This window comes from Hemiscyllium ocellatum, chromosome 2 (assembly GCF_020745735.1).
Source record: "Hemiscyllium ocellatum isolate sHemOce1 chromosome 2, sHemOce1.pat.X.cur, whole genome shotgun sequence".
NCBI lineage: Eukaryota > Metazoa > Chordata > Chondrichthyes > Orectolobiformes > Hemiscylliidae > Hemiscyllium > Hemiscyllium ocellatum.
Window position 1 is genome coordinate 138,456,404 of NC_083402.1, and position 25,687 is coordinate 138,482,090.

The 25,687-nt window shown below is 41.4% G+C and overlaps 1 protein-coding gene across 2 annotated transcripts in view; it reads right to left on the reverse strand.

The window, feature by feature from the left end:
* The window catches only part of tnksa (tankyrase, TRF1-interacting ankyrin-related ADP-ribose polymerase a), a 157,149-nt gene extending 153,515 nt beyond the window's left edge, over window positions 1–3,634 (reverse strand). For both annotated transcript variants that reach the window (XM_060840510.1, XM_060840501.1), the window contains exon 1: window positions 3,285–3,634. In XM_060840510.1, coding sequence (XP_060696493.1) covers window positions 3,285–3,624 — 340 coding nt within the window. In that variant the 5' untranslated portion in view covers window positions 3,625–3,634. The remainder of the gene's footprint in view (window positions 1–3,284) is intronic.
* Window positions 3,635–25,687: the final 22,053 nt, after the last annotated feature.

Genomic DNA, 25,687 nt, shown 5'->3' on the forward strand with positions numbered 1-25,687 from the left:
CAAGTCAAAGTTTCACAGACTCAAAAAACACTTAAGAAGCCAAAAGCAAATGTACAATTACAAATTTCTTTCCCCATAGCAAAAATGGAGGAAAATAAAATTTCAAGTGAAGATAAATCTTCAAGTTTATCTCAAAAGTAACAACATGCAAATAAAGAAAATGTATTTAAATTCAATTGTCATATTTCAATAAGTTGATGCTAGCAACAGAATAATCTCTCATTCAAATAAGTGTTAAATCAGATTCAATGATAAAGTATCAAAACTATTTCTAGTCTACATATATAAAAAATATTCACTGATAGCTCACTGCATAAAAATGTCATAATATCTCACCGCATTGCTAAAAGAAAGGTTTGCTTTAAACAAGATAAAATACAATGATTTAAGTTACTGTTAATTACTGATGAGACAAATTATAACTTAAAATAGGAATTGGCTTAGAGGCATTTACAATAATTAATGTCCCAGAATAAAGCCATAGTATCAACTTTATTCATTTCTGAATTGGCATTTAAAACTGAACAACATTTTAATAAGGTCACTTTTGCAAAGCATATTTTAAGTTGAGAACGTTCACCACATTCAAAATTCTATTCGAATCAACAAAACTAAACGTACTCAGGAAGTACTTGGATTATTTTAGTCATAACCCAAGCTATTTTATTAGCCTTTCAGACAGGGACCTTACATTTATTGCTTATAACATTAGTCAAGAAAAAAAACTACATTACAAGAACATACTTTGATAATTAGCATTTTGTAGGTTCTATCAATATAGTTTCTTCAACACCACCATAGGTTGCAGTCCAATTTACACTTTGTGAATAAATACTATTACAACACAGAGCCAGGAGGCTAAACCAAACCATTGTTTCTACCTTTGTATCCACAACATAGTAAAATTAAAACCTTCAAAAGAGTCTTGAAGTTGGCTCCAATGATTCCTAGCCAGACCTTTTGAATAACCAATTCCAAACTTTTAATAATCAATTCTAGACACCAGGTTTTTAACTTAAAGAAAAGATTATTTATTTGTTAATTTATTAACAAAATAAGAACTTTAACAGCAAAATTAACAAAGTAATCTAACTGATGTCTATGATTTAAACCCAAAAACCTTTGTTTTCAGCCCTCTTCATACAAAAAGAGATAGACAAACATACACAATTAAGGGATGAGTAAAAGTAACCTGGCCAGTTTTGTAATTTAAGTGGTTTTGACAATGTCTGTTCTACAGGCATAAACAATGGTTTCTTGTTTAAATTTCTTAAGATGTCAATCAGTGGCACCTTTTCAGTTCCCTCTAAGGAAGTCAGTGAAACACCTAACTTGTTTAAATTCTCTAAACTTTCAGTAGTTGACATCAGGTGATTAGGCAGGCGGCTTTCAAACCTTCATGCTGTAATATCAATAACCAAACTCATTCTCTCATAAACCAATCCAAAACCCAGTTCTGCCTCTGCCTCTGCCCCTGCCCCTGCCCCCACTCTGTTTGACCATCATGTTCCCTTCCAGACTTGCTGGCAAGACTTCCCAGGTATTGACATAGTTAATGGCTAAACATCTGCTGTCTGGTTAGACATACAGCTTTACCCAATGTCAAAGAGTTTATGGAATTCTTTTGATCAAGAATCAAGCTGCCAATAACTTCCATACCTGGCCTCACAAACAAACAACAGCTTGTTTTTGTTTTTAACAGCTTCAGTTCACAGTTCTCATCAACAAACCAAAACTAATAAAAAGAATAAAAGAAAAATATTGATAAAAGTCAGTGAGAGTTCTAACAATACTTCTGGATTCCTTGCACTCCTAAATCCGGGAGGAAAAAAACAAGCAAAATCACAGAATTTTTGTTCAGTATATGCACTCTTAAACAACGATAAGCTATCCTGTGTATTCTCCAATCATCTCAAGGAAATCCTTCGCAACCACTTGGTCCATTGTGGGTGGGCAGCACGCTGCGTCCAAGGTTCAATTCTAGCCTTGGGTGACAGTCTGAAGTTTGCACATTCTACCTGTATCTGCATGGGTTTCCACTGGGTGCTCTGGTTTTCTCTCAGCCCAAAGATGTGCAAGTTATGTGGACTGGCCAGTAAATTGTCCTGCAGTGTCCAAAGATGCACAGGCTAGGTGGATTAACCTTGCAAAATAGAAGGATAGGGCGGTTCAATTCAAACCTGATGGCCAAATGACACATTCCACACTGTATGGATTCTATGATTCTTTATGCATCATGAAGCACCTTTATTAATTTGACTTGGAATGTGGGCATCACTGGCTAGACCAGCACTTATTATTATTACTTTTACAGTGGCATTGATCAGAAGTCACAAAGAGGCAAGACCAAGTAAGGATGATAGATTTCCTTCCCTAAAGGGCATAACGTTAACAATGGTTACATGTTGTCATTAGGCTAGCTTTAATTAATTCCAGATTTTTTAATTGAATTAAAATTCTCCTGCCATGGTTGGATTTCATCTTATGCCCCCACTGTTAGCCTGTGGCTCTGGTTTTCTAGTCCAGTGAATTATCATGACACCACTGCCTCTTCTTAACTTGATCATTTTCAAACCCTTTCCCAATTAGATATGTACTTTATAAACTAATAGGAACAGTTCAGTAGGTGACAGGAAGAAACCTACATTACCAAGAGTAAACCTCCCCTTCTTGGGCATATCACCAAGCTCCTTGGATCCTAGTCATTATGATTGTGGAACAGATTAGTTGGCCTTGTCACTGCCATCATTTCCGAACGTTACAAAATGGACAAGGAGCTTTTACTTGGGAAGAGAGTTGTGTGCAACAAAATTCCAGTCCAGCCGCCTCTCTTTTTACAAATGACCCAATAATGAAACTATTGTTTACATCGTCAGCGTCGAAGGGAGATTCGTCCTCCCCGTACCATTCTCCCTAACACTTCTTCCAGCTCCAGATCTCGGTGAATTCTATTTACATAACAATAATACCACCATACGTCGAACGATCGCACCAGACTAGCAGTTTTAAATGCATTCTATATTTCCCGGTGTCGGGCGTTTATTCCAGCCATCCTAGATCCTACTCTTCTCCAAGCCCACGGCAACATCTTCATCTAACCCTCGCCCCGCCCCAGTCCAAAGTTGTTGCGTTGTTTTGACGGCGATGAGTCCAGGCCTCTGAGGATGAGGCTCTCGATCTCATCCCGTGGACTCCCATCTCTCACTCACACACAAACACAGGGAGATCGGTGACCGCACCGCCTCCCACAGGCCCCGCACTAAACGCCCGGCGGGTTTACACACCTGCGGCGAAGTGCAGCGGCGTGGATTTCCTGCCGGCCATGTCCTTGGCGTTCACATTGCCCGAATCGACCAGTCGCTTCACCCGCAAAACGTCGCCGTTTCTGCAGGCCTCGAACAGCTCTCGGCCCGAGTCACTCACCACCACCCCTCCTCCTCCTGTTGCTGGTGGCGGCGGCACCGCTGCCCCGGGAGCCGGGGAGGTGGCGTTGCCGCCGGTGAACCCTGGTGAGTCAGGCCTGTCAGAGGCCGGAGCCGGGGCCGGGACCGGGGTCGGAGTTGGGGTGGAGCTCGGGCCGGGGTCCGAGGCGCTGGGGGAGAGCTGGCTCCGCCGAGCCGCCATCTTCGACCGTCACTGCAGCAACGCCGGCTGACGTCACTGAGGCACGGAGCGCGCACGCCGACACCGAGCGGGTTCAGGATGATGCGCGCGCACTGTGCACTTTACCCAGCTCCAGCCCGACGGAGAGGCGTGGGATTGAGGCGGAGGGACGCCTCCTCTCGCCAATGGACAGTTTTTTGCTACCCTGATTGGTCATTCTTAAGGGCGTTTTGATTGGCCGTTCAGACCTGAACTCTGATTGGCCCGATCGAGGATTTGCGTGCACGCGCGCAGAGGGCCCAACGGTTTGGTGCCTTCAGAGTGACATGTACATGTGAGAGGGCCAACAGGTTGGTAGCACAGGAATGATGTGTCTGTGAGAGGGTGAGGTGCCAGAGGAGTGACATGTGTGGGAGGACCAACATCTTGGTGCCAGAGGAGCATTATATACATGTAAAAAGGCCAACAACTTGGTATAAAAGGAGCAATATGTTTGTCCAAGGGTGTTGGGTTGAGAAGCTGGCCCAGCAACAGCCTTTGAGTCAAAAATTCAATTTGCTGGGAAAGCTCAGCAGGTCTGGCAACAGAACCTTCAGTCCAACCCGTCCATGCCGATCAGATATCCCAACCCGATCTCGTCCCACCTGCCAGCGCCTGGCCCATATCCCTCCAAACCCTTCCTATTGGTACACCCATCCAAATGCCTCTTAAATGTTACAATTGTACCAGCCTCCACCACTTCTTCTGGCAGCTCATTCCATACACGTACCACCCTCTTTGTGAAAAAGTTGCCCCTTAGGTCTCTTTTGGAGAGAAATCAGTTAATATTTTGGGCTGAGTGACCATTCTTCAGTTCTGAATGCTAGTCACCAGCACGTCTCTGACGTTAATTTTGAAGAAAAGTCATCTAGACTCGAAATGTTAGCTTGTTCTCTCTCCATGGATGCTGTCTGACCTGCTGTGATCTTCAGTGTTTGTTGTTTTCCTTTCTATTTTTGCCTTTGATTTACAGCATCCCTAGTTTTGTCAGTTTTAACAGCCTCTGAGTACTTAACTTGCAACTTGATACAGGCCTAAGATCTGGGGAAGTCAAACCCAGACCCCCAAAAAAGCCTGCAAGTGAAGAAGACTCCTCTCTATCTGAGAGTCAAAGTAAAAACTCTACACTCCAGGACCCTGACAGATAACTCAAGCAAAATCCTATGTGAATTGACCACCTGCTAAAGCAAGGATCTTCTATTATTCTGCAGTTGATAAAAACGTTAAATACACTTGCCAAAACTCAAACAAACTATAAGGACATCTCATTCCCACCGTTGTGACTGACACAAAGTACAGAACCTGTTATTTTGCCAATACTTTCCACCAATGATATTTCTACAGAGCTGTCTGTCCTGTTTGTGAATGAATGTATGCAAGTTTGGGTTAAAAGGGACATAATTTAAGTCCTCACTTTCTCATAGTTTAAAATTGCTTAGTAGCAGCTATTAATGTGTTTTGCTCATTGTTAAAGGATAAAAGTACTTTTATTTTTTTTTGTTTGTTGATGAATCCTGGTGGGACTTCCTAACCTAGCTATCAATCAAAGTCAGACAAATTAACCAGCATGGTGATTCAGATCCAGTTTTAGAGTCTGGTCTCATTGACAGACATGATTCGGAGATGTTGGTGTTGGACTGGGTTGGATAAAGTTAAAAATCTCACAACACCAGGTTATGCTCCCGCACTTTGACTATGTGCATTTCAAATGACTCACACTGCTCTGTAGATTTCCTAAAAGTATCTGCTCCATTCTACTTTAGCCAAATTAAAATTGGTCTTTTCCAATTAAGAACCTTTATTTATGGTCCATGTTTGTCATTTTCCATAACTACCTTAAATCTTACAGTTATGGTCACTGTCAGCAAAATGCATCCCAATTGATACTTCTACCTCTTGCTAGCTTTATCCCCTAAAATTCAGTCCAACATCACCTCTTCTAGGACTTTCTACATGTTGGCTAAAATATTCCACCTCTCTAAGCCTGTCACACTTCTTCTATCCCACTTAAGAGTTGGCAAATTGAAATCCTCTGCTATTATCACCTTATTAATGTACACATCTAAGGTGTGCCTTCATATCTGCCCTTCTGTCTCTTCCAAACTGTTAATTTGGGAGCCTATACTACACTCCTAACAATGGGATTGCCCCTTTTTGTTTTTAACTTCTATCATATGACCTCAGTTCAGGATCTTTCTAAGATATCATCCCCATTTATTACAAGAATTGACTCCTTGATCAGTGCTGTGACAGAACCTCTTTTAGAGCCCCTTGCCCTAACTAAATGACTGGCCTAAAGATTCTATACCCCAGATAGTAATTATAGCCCCATTTATTAAGCAGCATCCTCTAATCATCTGCCTTACTCTTTATATTAAATTAAATGTCATCCAACCTTATTGTGCTTTCAGTGCCTTAACTTGACCAAGAAACACTGCTTTCCAAACTGACTTTGTCTTCTATCTTATGGGTCACTCTGTATTGTACCTTCATTTTGTATTCCATTCCCCTGGCAAACTAGTTTCAATCTCCACCAACAGCACCAGCATACCCCCACTCCATCTCTGTAAGGATGTTGGTCCAGTCCAGACTTGTACAGGTCTCACCTTCTCTGTGACATCAAATCAGAATGGAAGCAAGTCAACCTTGATCCTGAAGGACTGTCTAAGAAGAGGATTACTGTCTGTTGTTTCAGTGTCCTCCACATGAATTAGATGGCAGGCAAAAGAAGGGACTTAAAGTCAAAACTGAAACAATTACAAGTAGATTGGAGGCAAAATGGTGAACCAATGATGAGTTGTCTATGTTTGAACAGGGGTGAAACTAGTAAAATCCAGAAACTGAGGATAAAGTAATGCTCACACAAGTTGAATTGAATTGAATTTACTGTCATGTGTACCGAGGTACAGTGAAAAGCTTTGTCAAAACATAAGAACGTTTTTTAGATTAGACTTACAGTGTGGAAACAGGCCCTTCGGCCCAATAAGTCCACACCGACCCGCCGAAGCGCAACCCACCCATACCCCTACATTTACCCCTTACCTAACACTACGGGCAATTTAGCATGGCCAATTCACCTGACCCGCACATCTTTGTGACTGTGGGAGGAAACCGGAGCACCCGGAGGAAACCCACGCAGACACGGGGAGAACGTGCAAACTCCACACAGTCTGTCGCCTGAGTCGGGAATTGAACCCGGGTCTCAGGCGCTGTGAGGCAGCAGTGCTAACCACTGTGCCACCGTGCCGCCCACTATAATATAAGAAACTTTGTAAACCATTCCTGAATGACGATTCAGGAATTGTACAAAATCAGTTGGAAGGTAGAAGGTGATCAAGCTGAAAATGATCATTAAGTCCACAGAAGCAGCCAAGGCTTATACCTTGATTCAGCTGAATGACCGGAACAAACTATAGCTGAAGCTGAAAACCAGTGTAACCGGTCTCCAGTCACAGGCTTAGCAGGAACTGAAGTCTTTTGCTCACAGCAGTTTGGGGGAAGGGCAGAAAAGTTAAGAACGTTACTTTAAAATAAAGTAGTAGATCAGAGAAAGAAGCTCACTCTTTAAGATGGAATCACTATTGTCTAGTAGAAATCCAGAAAACTAGCGGTCGAAAGGAGGATTGTGATTGTCTAGGGGTGTCTTGGACTACAGTTTTGATGGTGAGAAGATAAAGGTAAAACTCAAACAAAACATTTGATTTATTTGATGTTTTTATTTATTGTCACATTTTGTTACAAAATACAGTGAAGAGTATAGTGATGACACTCTCTGGCTCCATCTTAAAACACAGAAAAATAAACCAAAACATAGAAGAGTTTAAAACAAAAAGAAATAGTGTTCAACTTTATAGTCGTTGTTCAGTGCTCCGTCATGGGCTGGGTGGCTGAGCATGGGTCCCCTTCCCTGTGCTGTCGCTGAAATGAAAATCACCACTCTTTGGCGCCGTCTCACTTCTATCAACACCCTTGCTGGACATCATCAATGCAGACAAGTTATGTGAGAGGAAGTCGAGTTCATGGCCAAGTAGAATATAACAGCTGTTGGATCAACATGAGGCAACAGCAGTGAAGATTGATGGCAATCAATACCATACCAAAGGAGAGGAATCATATACAATGGCTTCAGCTTTACAAAAGCATGCCCAATGAGTGAAATGTGATCAAACTCTCTATTTCAATATATTTCCTGGCTGGATATTTGAAGAAACATGTCTGTTTTAAAGAAATAACCCCTCTATTAACTACTGTCTTTTTTAATAACGAGATTGTCTAACATCGTAAAACAAGGGATTTCATAAGTATGAAAATAGACACAAGGCAGCAAAAAAGTTGGATCTTGAAGTTTTTTTTAATGAGGAAAATAAAGTTGTCAAGTTTCAGAAGCAAGTTGCATTTAGTTTTAGACACCATACCTCTCAAAGAATACATTAACTGTGACGAGTCTACAAACTGTGGTCAAGCAACCATTGGCCCAAAACTGGACAATCTAAATTGACCCACAGCTGGATGTATTGAATCCGACTCATGATGCCATTGGCCAAAGGCACAGATAACGAGAAGGTCCAGGATGAGGAAGGTTAAAAACACACATTGAGAAGCCATTCTCTTAGTGAAGACTCGCAGCACGACTCATGGCAAAACACTGTGCAGAAACTCAAGAAGAGCCAGGAGAAGAACTACACTGACCCCTCGAGACCCATCTTTGTGAAAGAGAGCCAGCCCAATGTCAGAGAGAAAGGAAATTCCAACTCAAACTTGTAGATCATTGCTTTCTCTGTTCTCAGTTGGATAGAGCAAGATAGAGATTATATATTGTGGAAATTTGGAAAATACTTAGTTCTTCACACTATTAATGATTTGGGTGTGAGCTTAAGAGGTATAGTTATTAAGTTTGCAGATGACACCAAAATTGGTGGACTGTGAAGAAGGTTACCTCCAATTACAACAGGATCTTGATCAGATGGGCCAGTGGGCTGAGAAGTGGCAGATGGAATTTAATTTAGATAAATGCAAGATGCTGCATTTTGGGAAAGCGAATCTTAGCAGGACTTGTATGCTTAATGGCAAGGTCCTATGGAGTGTTGCTGAACAAAGAGACCTTGGAGTGCAGGTTCATAGTGCCTTGAAGTGGAGTCGCAGGTAGATAGGATAATGAGGAAGGCGTTTGGTATATTTTCCTTTATTGGTCACTGCTGCCTCACAGTGCCAGAGATCCAGGTTCAATTTCCACCTCAGGCAACTATCTGTGTGGAGTTTGCACGTTCTCCTGTGTCTGCGTGGGTTTCCTCCAGGTCCTCCAGTTTCCTCCCACAGTCTAAAAATATGCAGATTAGGTGAATTGGCCATGCTAAATTGCCTGTAGTTTAGATTAGATTAGAGTGTTAGGCGAAGGGGTAAATGTAGGGGAATGGATCTGGGTGGGTTGCTCTTCGGAGGGTCGGTGTGGACTTGTTGGGCCGAAGGGCCTGTTTCCACACTGTAAGTAATCTAATCTATTGAGTACAGGAGTTGTAAGGTCATGTTGCGGCTGTACAGGACATTGGTTAGGCCACTTTTGAGATGTTGCATGCAATTCTCGTCTCCTATTGGAAGGATGTTGCGAAACTTGAAAGAGTTCAGAAAAGACTTACAAGGATGGTGCCATGGTTGGAGGATTTGAGCTATAAGGAGAGGTTCATTAGGCTGGGTCTGTTTTCCCTGGGGCATCGGAGACTGAGGGGTGACCTTTATAGAGGTTTATAAAATCACGAGGGGCATGGATACTGTAAACTTTCATGCACCACGCTTTTGACTCTGATCTCCAGCATCTGCAGTCCTCATTTTCTCCTAAATAGACAAGGTTTTTATCCCAGGGTGGGCAAATCCAAAACTAGAGGGCATAGCTTTAAGGTGAGAGGGAAAGATTTAAAAGAGACCTAAGAGGCAACTTTTTCACGCAGAGGATGGTGTGTGTGTGTGTGTGTGTGTGTGTGTGTGTGTGTGTGTGTGTGTGTGTGTGTGGGGTGGGGGGGAAATGGGCTGCCAGAGGAAGTGGTGGAGGCTAGTACAATGCACATTTAAAAGACATCTGGATAGGTATATGAATCGGAAGGGTTTGGAGGGATATGGGCCAGGTACTGGCAGATGGGACTAGATTGAGTTGGGACATCTGGTAGGCATGGGTGAGTTGCACCAGAGGGTCTGTTTCCATGTTGTACATCTCTATGACTCAATGACTGTATTTGGGTTCCTGATCTGCAAAATATCCTATTGTTCTGGCAAGGACAAAATCTTAAAATTATAGCTGGGCCATTTAGGAACAAGATAAAAAAAACACATTTTCACACAAAGGAAAAAAGAGTTAGAGTCACAGAGAAGAACAGCATGGAAATAGAGCCTTTGATCCAACTCGCCCATGTCAACTAGATATCCTAAATTAATCTAGTCCCATATCCCTCTAAACCCTTCCTAATCATGTACCCATCAGATGCCTTTTGAATGTTGTCATTGTACTAGCTTCCTCCACTTCTTCTATCAGCATACTGCATGAAAAAATTGCCCCTTAGAACCCTTTTATATCTTTCTCCTCTCACCCTAAACCTATGCCCTTTACTTTTGGACTACCCTAGCCTGGGAAAAACCACCTTATCTATTCACCCTATCCATGCCCCTCGTGAGTTTATAAACTTCTATGAGGTCACCACTCAGCCTCTAACATTCCGGAAAACATAACCCCAACCTATTGAGCCCTTTCCTTGTGGCTCAAACCCTCCATCCTTGGCAACATCCTTGTAAATCTTTTCTGAACCCGTTCAAGTTTCACAACATCTTTCCTATAGCAGGGAGACCAAAATTGAATGTAGTACTTGAAAAGTGGCCTAAACAATTTCCTATTCAGCTTCATCATGACATCCCAACCCCTATATTCAATGCATTGACCAGTAAAGGCAAGTGTAGCAAACATTGTCTTCACCACCCTGTGTACTTGTGACTCTACTTTCAAGAAACTGTGAACCTATGCCCCATTGAATCTTTGTTCGGCAACACTCCCCAGGACCCTATCATTAAGTGTATAAGTCCAGTTCTGATTTACCTTACCAAAATGCAACACCCCACATTTATCTACATTAAACTTCATCTGCCACTCCTCAACCCATTAGTCCATCTGATCAAGGTCCCATTGTACCTTCTTCACTTCTACTACACCACCAATTTTGGTATCATCTGCAACTTACCAACCATGCCTCTTATATTCACATCCAAATCATTTATATAAATGACAAAAAGCAATGGACCCAGCACCAATCCTGACACACACTCCCCTGAAAGACTGAGGATATTTGGCAGTTGGAGCTTTTAAGAAGGAAATAGACTTATGTCAGGTAACAGGATCAAGGGATAAGGAGAAACGGCAGGAGAATGTAACTGAAGTGCAAATCATCCGTTATGTAATTTAGTGACAGAACAAGCTCAAAAGGCTGACATAAAGCTTCTGACAAACCTAGCCTCAAAATTATGAGATCAATGTTTATCTTAAGTAGGGTTGAAAATCTTATATATTCTTCAGATCTACTTTGTCAGAAGTCAGGAATGAAAATAGAATAAATTGGGTAAGTATTGGTAACAGAAGTATGCAGCATCCTGTTAGTGAGAAAATGGCTTGTGGATTTATTCAGAAAGGGCATCAATTCTCTGTGGGTCAAAGAAGTATAATAGGCTGAATGTTTTCTTTGTGTTATAAAAGTCAATGAATCTGAAGATTGAATTCCTTTTATGTTCTTTTTTCAATTAATATTAGGTTTCATGCTTAAAAGAAGAATCTTAGTGTATGTCCGGGGGTAATATTTAAAAAAATATAGTTTGATGACAAATTATAGAAACATATAAACACCAAAATTACTATCAGTACTACAAAGAGTACAGAAGAAATAAAACTGCATGCACTCAGTTCTAGGAAGTCCATTTGCACTGTAGAGTCTCGATTCTGCATGTGCTAATTGCAAGTTGCAGAATTATTAAAAAGCAGAAGGAATCCATTTGACCCATGTCTGTACCATCTCTTTGAGCATTTTATCTCGTACCTTCCCTTAATATCTTCTCACTGTATCCTACAGATTCGTTCCTTTTCAAATAATGGTCCAATTCCCTATTAAATGCCTTGATGGAACTCACCTCGACCACACTGTCAAGCAATGTATTTCAGACCTTAATATCTCACTGCACAAGAAGTTTTCTTTTGTTGAATTACTTTTGATTCTTTTGCCAATTATTTTAATTGTGCCCTCTCATTCAATCAAAACTAAACAAGACTAAAAGTTGAAAGTTTCACATTGAACTCATCAGAGCTAGGAGACAAAAAACAGACTTGCAGAAAGAAACACAATTTTATGAGAAGTGGGTGCTGATTAGATGGGCCATCATGGACATGGAGATACAATAAGAACAGTTAACTGTCAATCTTAATTCTGTGACCAGGCAGATTTCTGACTGGGCAGGATATTAAGGAGAGCACTAAAGTTGCACTAGAGGAGGTCACCTTGGTGGGTTCAACCGTTACGTAATATGGGTAGAGCTCAGGAGTAGGAAGGGTCCAATCACTTTAATGAGATTGTAGTACAATCAGCAGGTGATAGAAGAACAGATATGTGGACAGATAATAGAAAAATATAAAATCACCCACCATAACAATTCTGTTGTTTAGACTGCCCCTATATGATTCCTTTAGTGCCAGGGCTTTGATTGTGGTGGCGGGGGCAGGGAGGGGATACAATTTGTCAGATGTGTCCAGGAGGGAAGGGATCATACTCAACCTGGTATTGGGAATGAGCCCAGCCAGGGTGATTGGAGTTTCGGTGGGAAAGCATTTTGGCAACCGTGATCATAATTCAGTACGTTTTAAGTTCCTTATGGATAAGGATAAGAGTAGTCCTTGTGTGAAAGTACTAAATTGGGGAAGGCTAACTATGACAATAATAAACAGGAATTGTGAAATGTAGATTGAGGGCAGCCGTTTGAGTGTAAATCCACACTCAACCTCACACTTTTAATACATTGTCTGAGCTGAGATGTCACCTTTTGTTAAAAAACATTAAGTTATCTCAAGAAGGTGTCTAAAAAGAAGTCCTGGGATTTACATATTAATGAATCGAAACCTGCAACCCATTCGAAAAGATAAAAGACTTAACAACAATCCAGGTTTTTTTCAATATATCAATTCATTTGCACGACACTGTAATCTTTTGCTATAAATTCTGTGTCTTATGGTCCTGCTCCACAGCGACCTGATGAAGGAACAGCACTCCAAAAGTTAGTGGTTCCAAATAAACCTGTTGGACTATAACGCAGTGCTGTGTGATTTTTAACTTTGTACAGCCCAGTTCAATACCGACTCCTCCACATTATAGCAGAAAGGGGAAAGTTTAAAGGATATGTGAAAGGCAAGTTTTCTTTTCACATAACATATAGAACATTACAGCGCAATACAAGCCCTTCGGCCCTCAACGTTGTGCCGACCTACAAAACTATCTGAAGCCCATCTAACCTGTACTTTAGAACGTAGAACACAGACGGTTATAAGTGTCTGGAATGCACTGCCAGAGTAGGTGATCAAAGCAAATACAATAACAATGTTTAAGGGGCCTCTTGACAGACACATGAATAGGCAGGAAGAGGGGCATATGGACTACATAGGGGCAAAAGGTTTTTAGTTTAGAAAGGTATCATGTGTCGGCACAGTCTTGGTAGGCCAAGGTGTCTGTTCCCATCCTGTACTGTTCCTTGTTAAACTATGACCATAGTGTGGGACCAGAGATGATAAATAAGATGAAAAGAAGTCCCATGACGTACATGAGTACCATGACCGGGTACTGTCAAGAGGAATCAATCTCTTTGAGGATTCATTGCTGGGGAACTCCAGTCACCTGTACTGTACATGTGAAGGCCCATGGAGTCAATAGTGACAAGCTAAGAATGTTGTATCTTAGCATTTTGAAGATGATCTTATTTCGCAAGTTTTTTGAAAACAAATTCATACAATTGAACATTGTATGACATATACATTGCCAATTTTTAATTCTGTCAGGAGGTAGCTGTGAGGTTCCAATAGCTGCATCCCCAATGCTAATGAACACAACACCAGGGATTACCCCTCTTCTATTGTGAGAAGTGAGCCCTCCTGTTCCCTGGGTTTTGTTTTCTGTTCCCTTGTAATGGGGCAAGAACACATCTGTGAATGATGAGGAATGCTGTAGAGTCATAGAGATGTACAGCATGGAAACAGACCTTTCGGTCCAACTCGTCCATGTCGACCAGATATCCCAACCCAATCTAGTTCCACCCGCCAGCACCCGGCCCACATCCCTCCAAACCCTTCCTATTCATCTACCCATCCAGATGCCCTTTAAATGTTGCAATTGTACCAGCCTCCGCCACTTCCTCTGGCAGCTCATTCCATACATGAACTACTCTCTGCGTGAAAAATGTTTTCACCTGATGGCTGCAGTGCAAGTCATTGCCAGGAAAAACAGTCACTGGAATCAGGGTGAGCGGGAGTTCGACTTAAATTCTTGAGGATAGCATGGACAGAAATTGAAGGTGTATTTCAAAGGTGAATGGGCATGAGAAATAATATGGTGGAGTAGAGCTGACAAGGCAGCATGAGGTGTGCTGGATGAGATAGACAAAATGCTGTCAGTGAATGTGCTACTGCATTCATCTTTCCTTACATAGTAAGGTAATTAAAACATTTCCTGCACTGAGTTCAGGAGTATGGCCTCTGCTGCTGACCATCTCAACCACCTCCATCTATGTTTTCTTTGTTTAGCACCACCTTTTGTTCTCCCATGATGGAGAAAGAGTCTCTCTCTCTCTCTCTCTCCCTCTCTCTGATTCCTGGCTGCATCAAGCAGTGCATAAAGTGATTGATCCGTGTAAGGCACAACCTTTGAGATTTCTGAATCTATGATGAATTTTTTCACTTGTTCGAACTTTGAGCTTCTCCAGATTCCATCAATGGATTGGCTTTGTAAATATTCCAGTTGAGATTGGATCATGTGAGTCTGCACAGCTCCCAGTGCATCAGGTTCAACACCAGACTCAGAAGTAATGCTATAATGAGGTTGTGCTGTTCATATTTCACAGATGCACCGATTCCAGGTTTTGCACTAGACATCATATACCCACAACACACTGCTGAATAAACTTTGGAATTATTAGCAAGTTCATTTTGTCCATCTGCTAATCTATGTATGAAATATTATTCAGTTTACTTTCACACATATTTGTATAACATCTGGCAAATTAATTTATCGGACAGATCTAAGTTTCCTAATCTCTAATATCCTTGAAGAATCTTAACTCTTGCTCTAGTACATCCAAATTTCACAATTATAAAAAACTCCATTTTACTATAATATCCATATTATAATGGTAGCATTTCCTAAAGACTGCAAACAAACATAAAGGAATCAAAACCTCATCAAATTGCAGCCTTTCTAAAGTCCTTTCTGTTGAGTTAAATTATGAAACATTCGTCAATGTTTTGCTATGTTAGTTTCACTGTGTGGCGGCACCATACAAATGTCAGTTGTTTGTGAGAATCATAGAATCCTTACAGTGTGGAAGCAGGCCATTTAGTCCACAATGACCCACTGAAGAACATCCACCTAGTGTACACATCCCTAGACACTGTGGGCAATTGAGCACATCAATCCACTTAACCTGTACATCTTTGGACTGGGGGAAGGAAACCCACACAAGAAGTGGGAATGTACAAACTCCACACAGTCACCCAAGAGTGGAATTGAACCTGGGTCCTTAGTATTGTGAGGCAGTAGTGCTAACCACCATGCCACCCTTTACATAGCTGGCAAAGATTCTCCGCTCTACATGTACTCAGTCATTTTTCAGCTATTTTTCATGGAGTTGAGCAGAAATTAGCAAACTTTGACTTTCAATCTTCCTCCTTAATTCAGTACTGACTGTAGATTTATAATTTGCACAAAATTTTCGTTGTGTTTTGAGTGAGAAAAGGTGCTGATATTCTTGGTTCAAATTCTGCCTGCTCCAGAGGCATGTAGTAGCATTTCTGAGCGAGCTAATGCAAAAATATTTGCTCAACTTAATGTGTGTGTCTGCACAAATGTTAACCTAACCCCCTATATATATTTAAAAAGTTGTCTTCCAATTAGAATTCCATCTACCTGAAGTTGGGTTCTTAGCTCATTGTCTGCTGATATTTCATCCAGAACCATTTTTCTTGATTGTTATGTCTTGATGGTTTGCCATTGACTTCCACATGCAGGGTCAGCTGAGGAGGCCAAGCCAACCATGGCTGGATTGAGAATCAAATCCATACTGTTGACATTATTCTGAACTACATATTAGCCATTTAAATTAACTTTCGCCCCATTCTACCTAAAATGCTCAATGTATAATTAAATAGAGTATACAGGACAAAAATAGACCATTTGATTCAACGAATCTATGATGTTGTGAACAAGAGTTGTGACTATAAAAGGCAAGATGGGGAGTAAGTGTTTAAATTACACTTTTCATGATCCCAGGATGTCCAAAGATAATTTCAATCCATGAAGTACTTTTGAAATGTAGTTATTTGCAATGTAGGTAATGCATACAAGGTCCCTTGAACTTCAGAGAAATTGTGACCAGATTGGTGATACTGACTGAAGGTTAGCTCACAGATTAGGAGAACTCCCCATTTCTTCTTTTAATATAAATGTACAAAAAAGGATAAATGAAAGCTATTTGTTTTGGCCAAACTAGACCTTGGAAAGTATACTGAAGCATTTTTTACTGTTTGTTTCTAGGATATGAGCATCATTAGTACACATTCTAATTATCCTTGAGAAGTTGGTTGTAATCTCCTTGACCTACTGCAATCAATATGATGTAGCCTCACCCACCATGATATTAAGGAGGGAGTTCTAGGTTTTTGATGCACTGACACTGAAGGAACAGTGATAGTCAAGGTGGTGTATGGCTTGGGGCAGAATGTGTAAATAGCTGTTATCCTTATCTTTCCAGGTAATAAAGGACATGGGTTTTTGAGGTGTTGTTGAAGGAGCCTTGACGAGGTGTGATAGTGTATCTTCAAGGTGGTCTACATTTCTACCATTGTATGACAATGGCCAAGGGAATGAATGCTTAACATGGTCAATGGTGCTGACCAAGTGGGTTGATTTTCTTGGGTGATGTTGAAGCTGCACTGACCCAGAAAATTAGAAGGTGTTCTACCTCAGTTCTAACTTGCATCTTCTGGATAGTGAACTGGTTTTGAGGAGAAAGAAGTTGAGTTACTCAACACAGAATTCCCAGCCAGCCTCTAACCTGCTCATGTGGCTACAGTATTTACATGGCTGATACACTTCGGTTTCTGGTGTGAAGATGCTGTCATTTTAAAATGTTATTTTGTCCTAGTTTATTTTTTAAGGGAGGTTGTAAGGGAGAGGCATCAAGTATTCTACCAGAACCACAAGAATATACAGCTTGAGAGGCCTTGGGATTTTTTTAACACACCTGGATGGGAATAGCTAGATCGCTCAGATCCAGATTTCTGGGTTTTGGTTCTTTCTGTAGCATAAGCCTTTGGGGTCTCAAAAGAGTTGGATGCTTCAGTGAATTGTCTCCTAGCTGTTACTTTCTCTGGATTTTCTCTTTTCTCCCCCTCCTGAATTTGAGAATCTGTGCCTGAATTTGCCTTTTTGTCAAAGACTTTATTTATGGGATGTTACTATATTGGAACAGTTAACTAGTAATGGTTACTGTATCTATTATTCAGTTAAGATTTTGAACAGTTAAGTTATTCTAAATTCCTCTTTCTTTTGTTGTATTTTAACTATATTCTTTAAATAAATTGTGTTTTGCTCAACATCAAGTAGTTTGACCAGTCGCATTGCTTCTGCAACATGACACTTCACATCTACTTTTAAAATAAGAAAACCTTCGGGTATAAGCTACCTACTTAGAATATTTTGAGGGGGTCCGGGCTGGTCTGGTCCATGACACTGGTCAATGGTAGTCCCTCAGGATGTGATTCTGAGGGATTCAATAATGGTATTGGCTTGCAATTTTAAGGTAAATGGTTATATTTTGTTATTAGAATGGTCATTGCTAGCACTTGTGAGATGTTTATTGCTCAATATGTGCTGCTTGACCGCACTGTTGATCACACCTTTCATCATTTTGCTGATGATCTAGAGTTGACTGATCGGATGGCAATTGACTGGCTTAGATTTAACCTATATTTTGTGAACAGGACAAACCTGGGCAATTATCTCATTTATTGATAATGCCGGTTTATAGTTGTATTGTAACAACGTGGCTAGGGATGCGGCTAGTTCTGGAGTACAAGTCTTCAGTATTAATGCCTGGGTGTGTCAAGGCCCATTTCCTTTTCTGTTATTCAGTGTCATCAACCAATTCTTGCTATTATACAGAATTAATTGAAAGGTATTTGTGAAGCTATGGACCTCAGGAGGAGGACAAGATCCGTTCAGCACTCCTGACTGAAGATGGCTGCAGTTTTCACAGCCTGTTATTTTGGCTTCCCCATCATTGAGGATGTGGATATTTGTAGAAATTTCGCAATTTGTTTTTTTTCAGATCAATGAATGTGATAGGAATGCAAAGCCTTCAAAGTAATCCATTGTTTATGGGATTGCTTTGCTCTGTCTATAGCATGCTGTTTCTGCTGCTTGGAATGGATAAAATCCTGTGTTGTGGTATCACCAGACTGACTTCATTTTTAGAATAAAAAGGCTGGGAAAACTCTACAGGCAGTATTTGTGGAGAGAAACTGAGTTAATGTTTCGGGTCAGTGTCCTGTCATTGGAAGTTCAGAACCTGATGAAAAATCACTGACCTGAAATGTTGATTCTGTCTCCCTGTGTAGATGCTGCCTGTGACCTGCTGTGTTTCCTTGTACCTACACCAGCAGCTTACAAACAGCAGTACCCTACCATCAATTATAACCATCAGTATCCTGCTCCTTTCAACTTTAATCAATGCTCACGATCATTGTTCTCTTGATTGTACCCAAGTTACCCATAACTGAGGAGTACAATCCTATACGTGTGGATAATTAACCCCTGCCTGTGGTTACTTTGGAAGACTTAGCCTTTTCCCTAAACAGAGGCTTCTTATAGTACAAAAATTACACCTGCAGCAGTGAATGTCATAAACACCTCCTGTTCTTTATTGTACTTTCTTACATCTCGCAACAAGCCCATAATAGTCCATTAACATATGGAGGTGTTTTAATGGTTTAAATTGTGGTTCATCAGCATCGCCAGATTGCCGGCTGAAGTTTGCTCCAGTCAAGCAGTTTTTGGGCTGAGCATTTTCAAGGAGTGTGGTGCATACCCAAACATACAGACCATGGGACTCAACAACTTCTCAGCACTATTTACAGTCCCACAATTTAGACACAGGATTTCAATGGTCATGGCAAATCGTTTAAAACTTGGACGTGAATGGACAGCAATCAGTTGTGTGTTCTGATTATCTCCACCATCTCTTTACTGGTATATTTACTTCATTCTGTCTGTGTTTCTTCTCAAGGTTTTACTTAAAATGTCCAAAATCCTGTGAATGCTGGGAAGCATGCCTTAGTCAATTTCTAATAGCTGTCAATTTGAGTTTTAAATATTGGCTGTCTTTTAAGGTGAATGTATTATTTTCTGTTTGTGACAAAACCTGGTATGAATTGCTTTAGTCCTGAATAGCAGTCACTCAGGCAAATTGGACACTGTTGTTTTAAATGGCATTTTACACATTTTGGAATCACATGTGGAAATGTGGCACACTTTTCCCAGATAGGTTAATACAATATTGATCCATTTATTTACATGAAGTTACGGTTGTGAAGAGAAACTTGAAAAGTCAAGGCTTTCACACTCAAACTGAGAATCAAAGGATTATCTGATTGTCATCTTCAAAATTTTATATAGGATTTGAGATGGTTTCAGCTGTTCTCTTAGACAGTAATGAAAAGGAACAAGTTTAAGCTAATTAGTAAAGTAATTAAAGGAATGATAGAAAATATTTCTTTAAATAGTGGGTAATTAGAGGTTGGAATTCTCTTCTATAAATCATTCTTGAAATCAAATCCACTTTTTTTTTAAAGCAAGGAATTAAATTGTTGTTTGAAAGAAGAGGAATGTTAAAGGGCATGGGAAGCTGTACTTGGATGACATACAGTGGTTTCCCTGGAGATAAACATTAATACAGATTCACTTATATGCTGCAACATTCTGTAATTTTAGGGAAAGTTCAGAAGAAACTCACAGGCTGCAGTAAACAAATGAGGACCACAGCTGAAGTGCTTGTTGGAAGGGGTATCCTCTCTTGTTTTCAGCAAAATCTTCCAAGCACAGGTCATCCTCAGCAGTCACCTACCCCATTGAAACTCGACTAAACAGTCCCTAAGATTAGCATGGTCACCTTCGTTTCAAACAATGAACTGCAATAGCGACACTAAATGAGTGCTCTGTTGTTGAATCTGGCTGTCACAACTCAGAACCTTTTAACTTTTCCGTGGAAATGATTTTAATTCATAGATTTGTTTTTTTAATAAGGCAAGGTGACTGGTAGTTAAGTTACTGATGAGCTAATGTTAATTATATCATCCTGTAGATCTCTAATAAATGTCCAACAACTGATAAATACCTATGTCCTCTGAATGAGAAAATCTTGAACGCATTATGAAAGGATAAATATGACAGAAAGACTTTTGATGCAAGCTCCTGTGCAGGGTCAGATTTTTAATTAAAACTGCAACAATGGAACTGGACCTCAGGGATTGTCATAGAGTCATACAGCACAGAAACAGATCCTCGGTCCAACTCATCCGTGCTGACCAGTTGTTCTGAAGTGAACTAGTCTCATTTGCCTGCGTTTGGCCATAATCCCTCTAAATCCTTCCAATTGGTGTACCATCTAAATGCCTTTTAGATTAGATTAGATTCCCTACAATGTGGAAACAGGCCCTTCGGCCCAACCAGTCCACACCGAAGAGTAACCCACCCAGACCCATTCCCCCCTGACTAATTCCCCCTCCACTATGGGCAATTTAGCATGGCCAATTCACCTGCCCTGCACATCTTTGGACTGTAGGAGGAAACTGGAGCACCCGGAGGAAACCCAAGCAGACATGGGGAGAATGTGCAAACTCCGCACAGTTACCCGAGGCTGGAATAGAACCTGGGACCCTAGTGCTGTGAGGCAGCAGTGCTAACCATTAAATGTTGTAATCCAACACTTCCTCTGGGAGCTCATTCCATACAAACACCACCCTCTGTGTGAAAAAGTTGCTCCTCAGGGCCCTTTTAAATCTTTCCCCTCTCACACTAAACCTCTGCCCTCTAGTTTTGGACTCACCTCTCCTGGGTAAAACAAAACTTGTGTATTCACCCTATCTATACCCCTCATGATTTTATAAACCTCTGTAATGTCACCCTTCAGTCTCCAATCCTCCAGGGAAAAAAAATTCCATCCTATTCAATATATAGCACAAACTCTTCAGTCCCAGCAACATCTCACCAGGCAGCATGCCTGTTTCACAGCGATGAAACCATTGTAGCTGCAGCCTAGACAGTTGTCTTGGGAAAGTTCTGGGAAAACCAATACACTGTGTTCCATCCACCAGGTCCCACATTCGGCTCTTTTGTGCTATGCACTTCAAGGGTTTAAATCGCCTCATTGGCAGCAATTATTTCAAGAAGGACAGCATTAGGCTTATGTAACTCAAACTGATGAATTATACCCTGTAGTTCAACAGCATTTCATAGTGCATTTTCATTTTCCACCACATATGAAACAAGTACATCAATCTTCAATTTGTAATGATTGGGTTGAAGGCCAGGTGGATCTCAATGAATATGAGATCCCTGACTGCAGTGGTTATCCTGAGCCAATCAGGGAGCCCTAGCTGACAGTTATAAAAGGAGTCTCTGAGTCTCTTTACTCTAAGGACCGACTCTAGGCTCATTGGTCAGAGTTTGTGTACTGTGCATGTGTAAAAACGAGATAACTTGGTGACAGAATACTGGCGTCTGTGCAGTTATTTCAAGTTATACCAGGCATTGGTGAGGCCACATCTCCAATATTGTGTGCTGCTGTACCTTATTTAAGGAAGTATGTAAATGTGTTGAAGTTTGTTCAGAGAAAGTTCATTAGATTATTTTTTTCCGAAGGTTGTACGATTTTGGAACTCTCTGCTTAGAAGGCAATAGAAACAGGATGATTGAATATTTTTTAAGAGCGAAGTGGATATATTTTATTGTGCAGAGGAATTAATGGTTACTGAAGGTAAATGGGAATGTGGAATTCAAAACACAAATATATCAAACATGAAATTATTTAAAAGCAGAGCAAGTTTAAGGGGTGAATGGTTTCTGCTGCTCGTGTTTTCTGGGTTTGTACGTAACCATAATTTTGTGCAAGTATAGGGCTAGACTCTTCAAATAAATCTGTTTACTTAATGCCATGAAAATGTCAACATAATAGGACATTTGTATTATCCACTTAACACATAAATGTAAGCATTTCAGTCAAATTATAAACAGGAAATGAGCACTGTCCTGCATTTTAATCTAACATAAGCATCATTGGCCACAACAATGGTTTTCTTATGAAACTTTTTAAAAGTGATCATGTACTGGAAGGAAGCTTATGAATTGAAAAACCCGTATTCAAGTGTTGTTTCCTCCATTCAGTGGACACAAGATTTTTTTAATAATCCACTGGTACAAGCTGAAAACCCATTTTTCCGAATGTTAATGAATAGAGTCTTGATGGATCCAATTTCTCTTTGTACATCCTGCCATCCCAAGAATCAGTCTAATAAATCTTTGTTGCACTCCCTCAATAGCCAGAACATCCTTCCTCAAATGAGGAGAACAAAACTGCTCACAGTATTCCTGGTATTGTGTCACCAAGGCACTGTACAATTCCTGATGAAGGGTTTTTGCCCGAAATGTCGATTTTCGTGTTCCTCAGATGCTGCCTTGCCTGTGCTTTTTCAGCACCACTCTAATCTTGACTGTACAATTGCAGTAAGATATCTCTGCTCCTGTACCCAAATCCTTTCACACTGAAAGACAACATACTAATTGCCTTCTTCACTGCCTGGTGCACCTGTTTGCTTATTTTCAGTAACTGGTGTATGAGGACACCCAGGTCTCATTGTACCTCCCCCTTTCCCAATCTATCACCATTCAGAAAATAATCTTCCCTCCTTCTTTTGGTCCCAAATGCATAGCCTTACATTTCTCCACGTTGCAATTCACCTGTCATGCATTTGCCCACTCACTCCCAGGGAAATCTGGAGTACAGCCATTAGATCTAAACTGTTCATTTTACTGCTGGAGCAAAGTGACCTCACTCACCCGCCTCTCCAGATCAGTTATGGGTCTCCCCAAATAGACCTCTGTCAAACCTAAATTACATACATCCAAAGTGGGTGAGGGTCAGTTTTCACATTTTTACTGATTTAATCAAACTCTCTCCTGCTTATCAGGGTGGATTAATGACTGCACCCACTGACATCCTTCACCATATCCCTCCCAACTCCCCCTCCATCCCTGTTCAGTCTCCCTTTTCATTTTCTGTTTCTTTTTGGATTCCACTTCATGTTATGTGAATGAACCGTTCTTAGTGATGTACAGAAAGTTGTTTGCTGATTCAGAACATCTGAAATTGATATTTCACCTCTAATCGGTTATTATTGGATAAAAACAGGTAAACGTAACTCTCCAATGGTCTACTTTTAGTGAAAATGTGCTCTAACTGGCAAAAATCTGTTCAGAATGCACGATTACCAGAGAGGGAATACTTTATCTCAGGAAGCTAATGAGGCAGATTCTATAACATAATTTAAAACAGACTTGGATAAGTGACAGATGAGGAAGTATAGTGAAAGAATATGGGGACTGGGTAGGGAAATGGAGTGCTTCCATTGGAGAACCAGGAGTGGCACAGGCAGAATGGGCCAAATGGCCTCCATCCATGCTTCTATGATTCTGCTTTTGAAAAATGAATACAGAGCTCTTCACACATCAGCTATGCCTTGTTTGCAGTCCTGAATTCGCAATACATTGCTGAGATGTTTATGATATTGGAATATTAGGAGGTATAACTGAGATGCAATGTGATAAGAACATACATCATTCATAAATCTTTTGTAAAATTAAAAGATATTAAAACTTGTGAAAAGGAAAATTATTCCAAATGAATGTATGTTGAGATTGAAAGGAAAGGGTAGAAAGAGATTTACTGTGATTTACTGGGACTTTTGCCAGTGATATATCAGATTGGATCAGAAATGAATTTACTGCATTAATTAGTTTGAACAGCAGGGGGCACCAGATACTATCAAGCAAGAGAACGTGAATTTGCTGCTTCCATTTCTCTAAGAGACAGAAAAATCCTGCAGATGCTGGAATCCAAAGTAGACTGGCAGGAGGCTGCAAGAGCACAGCAAGCTAGGCAGCACCAGGAGGTGGAGAAGTCGACGTTTTGGGTGTAACCCTTCTTCAGGACTAGGGGTGAACATAAGGGGAGCTGCAGGTAAAGGGGAAGGTGGGGACAGGAAGATGAAGTGGGTATGGGTGAAGACACCTAGAGAGTACGACCTGGTTGGTCAGTGAGAGGAATAGATCCAGTTGGTGGCAGGGAGGAGTGTAAGGGTGGAGGAGGGGCAGGGAAAGGAATCAGGGTGGGGGGCAATGAGAAGGGAGGTTATTTGAAATTGTAAAACTTGTGTTGAGTCCTCTGAGCTGTAGGCAGAAGATGAGGTGGGAGACAAGGTGTTGTTCCTTCAATTTGCAGTTTGGTTCGTTCTGGCAATGGAGTAGGTCACGGATGGTCACGTTGCAAAGGGAATTAAAATGGGCGGTGACGGGGAGGTCAAGTCAGCCCCTATGGGCCTGGCATGCTCAGCGAAACATTCCCTATGTTTACATTTGGTCTCCCTGCTGTAGAGAGGACCACATCGGGAGCACCTGATGCGGTAAACTAGGTTGGAAGAGAGGCAGGTGAACCTCTCTCTCACCTGGAAGGACTGTTTGGGGCCCTGGATGGAGGTGAGGGGGGGCTGGGGTACTTTTCCAGTTGCAGGGGAAGGTACCTGGGGGTTCAGGGGGGTTGGTGGGGAGAGTGGCGTGAACCAAGGATTGGCGAAGGGAACGGTCCTTGTGGAAGGCAGAGAGGGGTTTGGAGGGGAAGATGTTCTTGATGGTGGGGTCTAGTTGAAGTCGGTGGAAGTGCTTAAGGATGATGCAGTGGATGTGGAGACTGGTGGGGTGGTAGGTGAGGAGAAGGGATAATCTGTCTTTATTTCATTTGAAGGGGGGGTCTTTAGGGCAGTGGAATGGGGAATGGAGGTAGTGCAATGGAGGGCTATGTGGATGATAGAGGGAGGATATGCACGTTTTTCGAAATAGGTAGACATCTGGGATGCTTGGGAGTGGAATGTCTCCTGGTTCGAGCAGATGCGGCAGAGGCAGAGGAACTGGGAGAATGGAAACTGGAAGTTCTTGCAGGATACTGGGTGGGAGGAGGTGTAGTCCAGGTAGTTATGGGAGTCTATGTGTATGTAGTAAACATCCGTCTGGAGACTGTCACTGAAGATGCAAATGGAGAGGTCAAGAAAGGGGCAGAGGTGTCCGACATGGACCAAGTGAATTGAGGGCGGGGTAGAAGTTGTGGGCGGTCGATGAACTACTCCAGTTCAGCCTGGGTGCAGTCATCAATATAACGGAAGTGTTGGGGCGCAGCGCCTGTGTAGGGACTGTTCGACATAGTAGATAAAGAAGCAGGTGTAGCTGAGGCCCAACCAGGTGCCCATGGCCACTCCCTGGATTTGGAGGAAACGGGAGGAGTTAAAAGAAAAGTTATTAAGGGTGAGGACTAATTCAGCGAGGCGTAGGAGGGGGATTGGAGGAGGGGGACTGGATGGGTCTGTTGGAGAGGAAGCAGCAGAGGGCCTGCAGGCCATCCTTGTGGGGTATGGGCGTGTATAAGGACTGCACGTCCATAGTGAAGA